This window comes from Genypterus blacodes, unplaced genomic scaffold, assembly GCF_046128005.1.
Source record: "Genypterus blacodes isolate CSIRO-AG114 ecotype Tasmania unplaced genomic scaffold, CSIRO-AGI_Gbla_v1 ptg000181l_1, whole genome shotgun sequence".
Taxonomy (NCBI): Eukaryota; Metazoa; Chordata; class Actinopteri; order Ophidiiformes; family Ophidiidae; genus Genypterus; species Genypterus blacodes.
In genome coordinates this window covers 102,501-112,500 of record NW_027466982.1, presented here as the reverse complement: position 1 = coordinate 112,500, position 10,000 = coordinate 102,501, and the positions used below count along the sequence as shown (strand labels likewise).

Sequence of the window (10,000 nt, the reverse complement as noted above, 5' to 3'; positions counted from 1 at the left end):
CCTTTGATGAATCCATTCTGATATTGATTCAATCTGAATGTTCTGTTCTGATCTGAGCCGTGAGCTCAGCAGCTCTTTGTTCAGCTGGTTACTCATTAAAGGTGTGTGTGTGTGTGTGCGTGTGTGTGTGTGTGTGTTTGTCAGATGAAGGACGTCATGTTTAGACGACCTGTAAATATTTATCAGTTTTTCCTTGGTCGTCATGGAAGCGTATCAAAGTATCTGGAGAGCTGCAGACGTTCAGATGTTTCTGCAGATGGAGAGGAGCTCAGGACAGCAGTGTGTGTGTGTGTGTGTGTGTGTGTGAAGGTCAAAGAGTGTGTGTAGGGCTGTGATCACATGTGACTGAGCTCCAGACATGAGTGTGAGGCCAGGAGGCAGAGAGCAACACCGCCCTGCAGTTCACCTCTCTGCCTGTAGGGGTCAAGGCTGAAGACACTCACACACACACACACACACACTCTCACACACACACACACCCTCACCGTGCTGATGGGTGTGGTCCTGTTTGTGTAGAGCAGCTGTGTTTGTCTTTGCTCTGCCTGTGGGCCTGCGACTCTGTTTGTCCAGAGGGACGAAGGATGGCCGCTCTTCATCATGTTTACTCTGCCTCCTCCTCCGGATTTCCTCTGGACGGCTCTGATGTCCTGCAGCCGCAGAAGAAGAAGAGGCCTGTGGTGCAACAACATCAGGGAAGCCTGCAGCCATCAGCCTCAGCACCTCCATCAGCCTCAGCACCTCCATCAGCCTCAGCACCTCCATCAGCCTCAGCACCTCCATCAGCCTCAGCACCTCTATCAGCCTCAGCACCTCCATAAGCCTCAGCTCCTCCATCAGCCTAAGCACCTCCAGAAGCCTCAGCACCTCCATAAGCCTCAGCTCCTCCATCAGCCTAAGCACCTCCATAAGCCTCAGCACCCCCATAAGCCTCAGCACCTCTATCAGCCTCAGCACCTCCATCAGCCTCAGCCTTTCATCAGCCTCAGCACCTCTATCAGCCTCAGCCCCTGTCTGTGTGTGTGTGTGTTGCTCAGGCCAGCTCCTCAGTCAGCTGAGCCTCGCTGAGATGCAGGAGGACAAAAGCAGAACTCAAATCAGGAAGTAGCAGATTAAGTTGACAGGATGACTCAGTGTTAGAACGCTGTGACATTTCTCTCTCTCACTCACACACACACACACACACACACACACACACACACACACACACACTCTATGGCTCACAGGAATGTTGTCAGGCAGCTTGAGCTCTGAGCTCTGACTCACTTGTTGGTTGATTGTAAAGCTGTGAATTTGTCTCACCGTGTGTGTGTGTGTGTGTGTCTGTGTGTGTGTGCAGGTGGCCAATCAGACGTTCCACACTCAGCGTCCTGACCTGCCTAAGTGCTTTCAGCTGACGGTGCTGTCATGGCTGCCGTGCGTCTTCCTGTGGGCCGTCAGCCCCGTCTACATCTTCTACCTGAGGAGGAACAGCAGAGGTTACATCATGATGTCCATCATGAACAGGTTCAAGACGGTGAGTAGAGCTTCCTCCCCTCACATGAACCCAACACAGAGTCTGAGTCTGAGAGGAGCAGCCGTGATGTTCAGCTGATGGTTCCTCTGTGGTTCCTCTGTGGTTCCTCTGTGGTTCCTCTCCCTCCTCAGGTCTTCGGCTTGGCCTTGTGGATGGTTTGTTGGATGGATCTCTTCTACACGTTCCACGAGCTGCGGCAAGGCCACAGCCAGCCGCCCATCTACTACGTCACCCCGCTGGTGCTGGGTATGACCATGGTGAGGTCAAAGGTCACATGGGACAGATCCTCTACAGGAGACCTCAGAAGGAGACTGACCTTCACAAACTCTGTGATTCCTTTGCTCCTCCACAGCTGCTGGCCACCTTTCTGATCCAGTTTGAGAGGTTACGGGGGGTCCAGTCCTCGGGGATCCTCTTCATCTTCTGGTTCCTGTCTGTGCTGTGTTCCATCGTTCCTTTCCGCTCCAAGATCCTGCAGGCCTCCAGTGAAGTACGGGAACCTCCTCTCTCATGTCTCCTCTTCCTCCTCTCTCATGTCTCCTCTTCCTCTTCTCTCATGTCTCCTCCTCCTCCTCTCTCATGTCTCCTCTTCCTCCTCTCTCATGTCTCCTCTTCCTCCTCTCTCATGTCTCCTCTTCCTCCTCTCTCATGTCTCCTCTTCCTGCTCTCTCATGTCTCCTCTTCCATGTCTCCTCTTCCTGCTCTCTCATGTCTCCTCTTCCTCCTCTCTCATGTCTCCTCTTCCTCCTCTCTCATGTCTCCTCTTCCTCCTCTTTCATGTCTCCTCTTCCTCCTCTCTCATGTCTCCTCTTCCTCTTCTCTCATGTCTCCTCCTCCTCCTCTCTCATGTCTCCTCTTCCTCCTCTCTCATGTCTCCTCTTCCTCCTCTCTCATGTCTCCTCTTCCTCCTCTCTCATGTCTCCTCTTCCTGCTCTCTCATGTCTCCTCTTCCTCCTCTCTCATGTCTCCTCTTCCTCCTCTCTCATGTCTCCTCTTCCTGCTCTCTCATGTCTCATCTTCCTCCTCTCTCATGTCTCCTCTTCCTGCTCTCTCATGTCTCCTCTTCCATGTCTCCTCTTCCTGCTCTCTCATGTCTCCTCTTCCTCCTCTCTCATGTCTCCTCTTCCTGCTCTCTCATGTCTCCTCTTCCTCCTCTCTCATGTCTCCTCTTCCTCCTCTCTCATGTGTCCTCCTCTCTCTGATCTTCAGGTGTTAGAACCTTCCTGTCTACACTCTGTCTCTGTCTCGTTCTATAAGCTCAGTGTGAAGAGATCTAAACTCAGATTGCAGTGAGACATGATGAGATGTTTCCTTGAAGGATCATCTCAGCCTGGCTGAGTCTCAGTATTTGGTCTGAGCTTGCAGTGAGTTCAGGTCAGGACACAGCTAAGCTCAGAGGGCATAGAGGCTCTTTGTCCCTCAGCACACACACACACACACACACACACACCAGCTCATTAATGTTGTTTCTTCAAACAGATCAATGTGAGGAACATGAACTGAAGATGTGTTGCGTCACGTGTTTGTCCTCTCACCTGGCCTGTGCCTGAACACTTTCAGACGTTTCCACAGCGACGCCTCACCTGCAGCCTCCATGTTTGTGTGATTTCAGAGTGAAGTCACAGACAAGCTGAGGTTCACCACCTTCTACTTCTACTTCAGCCTGGTGGTGTGTGAGCTCATCCTCTGCTGCTTCAACGAGAAGCCTCCTCTCTTCTCCAACGTGGTCACAGATGCTGTGAGTGTCTCACCTGTCTCTCTCTCTCTCTCTCTGTGTGTGTGTGTGTGTGTGTGTGTGTGTGTGTTGTTTACATATCCCAGTGTATTTGTTGAGTTTGTGTTGCTGCTCCATGCGTGTTGAAGCAGAGAACACGGTTGTTACTAAGTGTTGTCCTCATCCTGGTGTCTGCACGTCTTCATGTTCCTCCTCAGAATCCCTGCCCTGCATCCACAGCAGGGTTTCTGTCCACCATCACCTTTTGGTGGTTCACCAGGTAGGAGAGCAGCACACACACACACACACACACACACACACACACACACACACACACACACACACACACACACACACACACACACACACACACACACACACACACACACACACACACACACACACAGCTTCATCTCTGGTAAATCCACAGCAGCATCTTAGCTTGATGTTATTCTGTAAACTAATCTCCATTTGTGTCCTAAATGCATCCACAGCCCATCTCCACTGCAATCTGATCCACTGTTACCGTAGAAACGATTAGCAAGTTCACAGAACTCCATTAGCAGTCTCTGTGGCCGGCTTAGAGATGAAGAACGTTGGGTCTGGAATCCTACTTTGGCCAGGAGAAACAGAATTAGATACACGATGGATCACACACACACACACACACACACACACACACACCCCTCTGTGTGGACTGATGCCTCGTCTTGTTGTCTTCCAGTTTGGCCATTAAAGGCTACAAGATGCCCCTGGAGGCCAAAGACCTGTGGTCCCTGAACAAACGAGACGGCTCGGGGGAGATGGTGCCCAGACTGCTGTCAGAGTGGGAGGGGGAGCAGGCCAAGGCCAAGAGGTAGGAGTGGGACAGCCCTGTCTACAGCTCAGATCAGAACCATCACATCCATATTCATCTAAAGGTCTGGGGCCTCACAGTACCACTAGAGGAGGAACGGTGCTACTGCAGCTGGAGCTTTACAGGCTCACACACACAAACATGTCTCCAGTGTGTGTGTGTGTGTGTGTGTGTGAGTGTGTGGTGACGTTCACTACGACTCACACACCTTCAGTCTGCACTCTCCTTTGAAAGGGACAGGATGTTGTCTTTGAGGGCTGGGTTGTAGTTCTGTGTGTGTGTGTGTGTGTGTGTGTGTGTGTTTCAGCAGGATATCTTTTCTTTAAAGCCATTTGTTTTTCACATGAAGTGTGTTGCTGCTGCAGTACACACTCACACACTCACACACTCACTCACACTCACTCACACACACACACACACACTTGTTTTTCATGTTAGAGGCGTGCCAGATGAATCTGAAAGGTGGAACAGAAGCAGTGAGGCTTTGGGCCACAGTAGTTCTGCTGTGTTGACTCAGACTGGAGGTTCTGCTTAGAGAGATGAAGGCCTCAGCCTCTTCAGCCTCTTCAGCCAGCGTCAGGTGACGCCCATGAGTCTGCTCACTACTTAAAGATGTCAGCTGGTTGAACAAACTGCTGTGGTTGCCGTGGTCACTGACCTATAGGAGGTCCCACCTCAGTGAACTCTGTAGATGAAAGCACAAACACACTGGAGTGTTTGGTTGATTGTGACTCCAAACCTTCAAATGCTATGTAAAACCTGGAGGAGGTCTTTCTCTGTGGTGGACTGGGACCTGTCTGGTTCCATCTCAGTTGTCCTGCTGGAATGTGACTTGTGTTCACACTGAGTCACTGTGGTTTGATGATTACTCACAATGTAAACATGGAGTGGTTCAGGATTTAGGTTTAACTGCTCCCCCGCTCTCCTGAACAGTTCCAATGAACAGAACCTGAGCCAGAGCCAGGCGGTTTACTCCAAGCCCCCGCCTGAGAGCGCCAATCACAGCGGAGGAGGAGGAGGAGGAGGAGGAGGAGGAGGAGGAGGAGAAAGGAGCCCGGAGGAAGTGGAGGTCCTGCTGTCCAGTCAGAAGGTCCCACCCAAGCAGCCGTCCTTCCTGCGGGCCCTCATCAAAGCCTTTGGACCTTATTTCCTGATCGGCTCTGCCTACAAGCTCCTGCAGGACGTCATCACCTTCGTCAACCCTCAGCTGCTCAGGTGAAGCTGTGAACAAACACCTGTGTGTGCAAACACAAACAAACAAACCCTGTTCCCCCTCCATCAGAGCGTTCAGTCAGGAGGAGGATTTGCATGTTTGTGGTTTACTCACCTTCTTATCCAGAGGAGCTCTTTGTTTACGATGCAAAGCTGCTCTGTTAATGTGAGGGCAGCTGCTCTGTTATCTGTGTGTGTGTGTGTGTTTGTCACACGAGCGGTCAGATAGTCCATCAGTGTGTTTGCATGTTCATATCTGCTGTAGGAAGGCAAACTAGTTCACTTCCATTGTTGTTTGGTCGTCCAGTGAGTGAATCCATGAATCCATCAACATTCAGATGTGTTCAGTTTGGCCTCAGAACGTGAGATCATCAGCTGTGTGGACACTCAGAGCTTCTTCTTGTGTTTGTGTAGGATGTTGATCTCCTTCACACAGCAGGACGGCGCCCCTGACTGGTGGGGCTACGCTCTGGCCTTCCTCATGTTCTTCACTGCCTTTCTGCAGACACTCATCCTCCACCAGCACTTCCAGTACTGCTTTGTCACTGGCATGAACGTACGCACAGCGGTGGTAGGAGCCATCTACAGGAAGGTACACACACACACACACACACACACACACAGCTCTAAACTCTAGAACTGGTGCCTGAACTTGCTGAGCTGTGTGTGTTTCCCGTTGCGCTCCAGGCTCTGGCCATAACCAACGCCGCCAAGCGTTCGTCCACGGTGGGAGAAATCGTGAACCTGATGTCTGTGGACGCACAGAGGTTCATGGACCTGGTGGCCTTCCTCAACATGCTGTGGTCGGCTCCTCTTCAGATCATGCTGGCCCTCTACTTCCTCTGGCAGGTGTGTGTGTGTGTGTAGCTCCATAGATGCTCTCTGCGTGTCTTTGTTGTGTATGACAGCTGACTGCTCTGTGCTCTGTAGAACCTGGGCCCCTCTGTGCTGGCTGGAGTCGCCGTCATGATCCTGCTCATCCCCCTGAACGCTGTGATCGCTATGAAGACTCGAGCCTACCAGGTACCAGCAGACCTGACCCCCCCCCAGGAAGTCACCTGGGCTGGCCCACTTTCCCACCCTTCCCACACAGTGAAGCCCCAGTGGCACACACACACACATGATGTTGCCTCTCTCTCCTCTGCCAGGTGGAGCAGATGCAGTACAAGGATTCCCGCATCAAGCTGATGAACGAGATCCTGAACGGTATCAAGGTTCTGAAGCTCTACGCCTGGGAGAACTCCTTCAAGGAGAAGGTCCTGGCCATCCGCCAGAAGGAGCTGAACGTGCTGCGTAAGATGGCGTACCTGGGAGCGCTCTCCACCATGGCCTGGACCAGCGCCCCCTTCCTGGTACGCTCAGTCATGACCTCACGGATCAGAGCTGTCAGATCCACTCCTCCTCTTCTTTGTTGACCGGTCTGTGTGCCTCTGTGTTCCCAGGTGGCCTTGACATCGTTTGCCGTGTACGTGACCGTGGATGAGAACAACGTCCTGGACGCAGAGCGAGCCTTCGTGTCGCTGTCGCTCTTCAACATCCTGCGCTTCCCTCTCAACATGCTGCCTCAGGTCATCAGCAGCTTGGTCCAGGTGAGCCAGGCCTCCTCCTCCTCCTCCTCCAGCTTCTGTTGGTTTAGTCACTTACAGTGTGTGTGTGTGTGTGTGTGTTTGTGTGTGTTCTCTGCATCACAGGCCAGCGTGTCACTGAAGCGGATCCAGAGTTTCCTGAGCCATGATGAGCTGGACCTGGACTCTGTGGACAGGAAGAACACAGCAGCAGGTGACCTGATGTGACCTTTGCTGTGACCTTTGCTTCATTCTTCTGTTCCCCTCCAGACTGTTACATGTGGCCTCTTCCTCTCTGGTGCTGCACCTTGAGGTGACGTGACTCTTCCTCAGATGAGCTCATTCATCTCTGCTCTCTGAAATCTGCTGAGTCATCATTCCTCTCAGTGCTGACTCATGGTTTCCTCTCCTCCTTCTGCTGACTCATGGCTCAGGCCTGCCTGTCACTGTGTGGTCCTAAAGCCTGATGCTGCACTACACTCACATTTCAATGATTGATTGATTGATTGATTGATTGATTGATGTGGTGGCCTGACAGATTACTCAGTGACCATCGTCAACGGGAGATTCTCCTGGGCCAAAGACGACACGCCTGTCCTGCACAAGTACGTTCCTCCTGTCAGCACCAAGTGTTAGTGTGTGAACATGTGTGTGAACATGTGTGTGATGTGTGTGTGAACATGTGTGTGAACATGTGTGTGAACATGTGTGTGATGTGTGTGTGAACATGTGTGTGAACATGTGTGTGATGTGTGTGTGAACATGTGTGTGAACATGTGTGTGTGAACATGTGTGTGAACATGTGTGTGTGAACATGTGTGTGTGAACATGTGTGTGATGTGTGTGTGAACATGTGTGTGAACATGTGTGTGATGTGTGTGTGAACATGTGTGTGAACATGTGTGTGAACATGTGTGTGAACATATGTGTGAACATGTGTGTGTGAACATGTGTGTGAACATGTGTGTGAACATGTGTGTGAACATGTGTGTGATGTGTGTGTGAACATGTGTGTGATATGTGTGTGAACATGTGTGTGAACATGTGTGTGATGTGTGTGTGATGTGTGTGAACATGTGTGTGAACGTGTGTGTGAACATGTGTGTGAACATGTGTGTGAACATGCGGGTGAACATGTGTGTGAACATGTGTGGGCTGTGTGTGAACATGTGTGTGAACATGCGTGTGCTGTGTGTGTGATCATGTGTGTGAACATGTGTGTGAACATGCGTGTGCTGTGTGTGTGAACATGCGTGTGCTGTGTGTGTGAACATGTGTGTGAACATGCGTGTGCTGTGTGTGTGAACATGGGGGTGAACATGCGTGTGCTGTGTGTGTGAACATGTGTGTGGACATGTGTGTGAACATGTGTGTGAACATGCGTGTGCTGTGTGTGTGCAGCATCAACGTGATGGCTCCTCAGGGCTCCCTGCTGGCGGTGGTGGGACAGGTGGGCTGTGGGAAGTCCTCCCTGATCTCTGCTCTGCTCGGGGAAATGGAGAAACTGGAGGGAGACGTTTCTATCAGGGTAGGAGTTCACTTCCTGTTTGAGGCACTGGGGGGGGGGTTCAGATCTGAGTCGGCATAGAAACAGGAGAGGAAGTAGGAGAGGAAGTATGGAAAAGTTTCCTTACCCCCTTATTGATCTTTGTGGTCTCCCGTCCTCAGGGGTCCGTGGCTTACGTCCCTCAGCAGGCCTGGATCCAGAACGCCACCCTGCGGGACAACATCCTGTTTGGGAATCCCTACAATGAGCAGAAGTACGGCTGCGTGCTGGAGGCCTGCGCCCTGACCCCTGACCTGAAGGTGCTGCCAGGAGGAGACATGACGGAGATAGGAGAGAAGGTGCAGAGGAGCTCCTCCACACAGCATCAGGGTTCATTCGGAGGTCAGCTGATCTGACCCCAGGTGACCCCAGGTGTGTCTGCTGGTCTTCTCCCCCTGCAGGGCATCAACCTGTCTGGTGGCCAGAGGCAGAGGGTGAGCCTGGCCCGGGCGCTCTACAGCGACGCAGACGTCTACCTGCTGGACGACCCGCTGTCCGCCGTGGACGCACACGTGGCCAAACACATCTTTGACAACCTCATTGGTCCAGAGGGGGCGCTAAAGGGCAAGGTGAGGACGGAACAGGAAGTCTGGTTAGCTTATCTCTTTATTCCTTTACAGCCTCTTCAGTCTGTGAGGTTTTATATTTATGTCTCTGATAAGGAAACTAATGTTTACTGTTCACACACACACACACACACACACACACACACAGCTCCAGGATGAAGTCCTTGGTTCAGATGCGTGTCCATGTAATGAGGAAGCTTCCTGTTGCAGACTCGTATCCTGGTGACGCACGGCATCACCTTCCTGCCCCAGGTGGACAACATCATGGTCATGGTGGACGGCAGAGTGTCGGAGATGGGATCCTACCTGGAGCTGCTCCAGCAGAACGGCGCCTTCGCAGAGTTCCTCCGAAACTACGCGCTGGACGACATGGGGGAAGAGGAGGAAGTGACCGGGGCCGGTACGGCGACGCCCCTCGCTCAGGCGCCGCCTCATCAGACGCACCGATAAGAGAACGCTCTAACTCCACACTCGTGCTTTCACAGGGGAGCTGGAGGAAGAGGAGGAGTTCACAGACGACACCCTGAGCAACCACACGGACATGGTGGACAACGAGCCGGTCATCAACGAAGCCAAGAGGAACTTCATCAGGTGGAGGCTCAACACCGCCCTCTGGTGGCAGCAGAGACGGCTGCAGCGCTGCGGGGGTTAAAGTGTGTTTGTCTCCCCCTGCAGGCAGATCAGCATCATTTCAGCAGAGGGAGAGAACGTGAGGGCGCGCTCAGTGAAGAGACACGCCTGCAGCCAGAGGAAACACGCCGAGCCCCCGCCAGAGAAGAAGGCGTCGCCTAAGGTGGACAAACTCATCCAGTCAGAAACCATGGAAACGGGCAGGGTCAGTCCTCCTCCTTCCTGAAGCCGCTCCTGTCCCTCCTGGTGTCTCTGTAGAGAGGACGCTGACCGCCCGCTGTCCGTCTGTCCCCAGGTGAAGTCCAAGGTGTACCTGGAGTACGCCAAGGCCGTGGGGCCTCTGCTGTCCGTGCTCATCTGCTTCCTGTACGGCTGCCAGAGCGCCGCCGCCATCGGGG

At 52.6% G+C, this 10,000-nt stretch overlaps 1 protein-coding gene across 6 annotated transcripts in view; it reads left to right on the top strand.

Moving 5' to 3' along the window:
• Positions 1 to 10,000, top strand: part of abcc3 (ATP-binding cassette, sub-family C (CFTR/MRP), member 3) — a 20,594-nt gene that overhangs the window by 3,987 nt on the left and 6,607 nt on the right. For 5 of the 6 annotated variants that reach the window (XR_012965259.1, XR_012965257.1, XR_012965258.1 and 2 more), the window contains exons 2-22: positions 1,337 to 1,513; positions 1,645 to 1,770; positions 1,866 to 2,003; positions 3,126 to 3,251; positions 3,446 to 3,507; positions 3,952 to 4,083; positions 5,017 to 5,298; positions 5,710 to 5,887; positions 5,983 to 6,144; positions 6,226 to 6,318; positions 6,444 to 6,647; positions 6,738 to 6,884; positions 6,987 to 7,074; positions 7,399 to 7,465; positions 8,262 to 8,388; positions 8,529 to 8,705; positions 8,808 to 8,975; positions 9,183 to 9,372; positions 9,458 to 9,563; positions 9,648 to 9,807; positions 9,898 to 10,000. The exon at positions 9,898 to 10,000 is cut by the window's right edge and continues 108 nt beyond it. Coding sequence is in view for 3 of the 6 variants with exons in the window: in XM_076167942.1 (XP_076024057.1) it covers positions 1,337 to 1,513; positions 1,645 to 1,770; positions 1,866 to 2,003; positions 3,126 to 3,251; positions 3,446 to 3,507; positions 3,952 to 4,083; positions 5,017 to 5,298; positions 5,710 to 5,887; positions 5,983 to 6,144; positions 6,226 to 6,318; positions 6,444 to 6,647; positions 6,738 to 6,884; positions 6,987 to 7,074; positions 7,399 to 7,465; positions 8,262 to 8,388; positions 8,529 to 8,705; positions 8,808 to 8,975; positions 9,183 to 9,372; positions 9,458 to 9,563; positions 9,648 to 9,807; positions 9,898 to 10,000 (3,013 nt within the window). In the remaining 3 variants the exon portion in view is untranslated. Of the gene's footprint in view, positions 1 to 1,336; positions 1,514 to 1,644; positions 1,771 to 1,865; positions 2,004 to 3,125; positions 3,252 to 3,445; positions 3,508 to 3,951; positions 4,084 to 5,016; positions 5,299 to 5,709; positions 5,888 to 5,982; positions 6,145 to 6,225; positions 6,319 to 6,443; positions 6,648 to 6,737; positions 6,885 to 6,986; positions 7,075 to 7,398; positions 7,466 to 8,261; positions 8,389 to 8,528; positions 8,706 to 8,807; positions 8,976 to 9,182; positions 9,373 to 9,457; positions 9,564 to 9,647; positions 9,808 to 9,897 lie in introns of those variants that run through there. The other variant, XM_076167941.1, reaches the window with a different exon arrangement.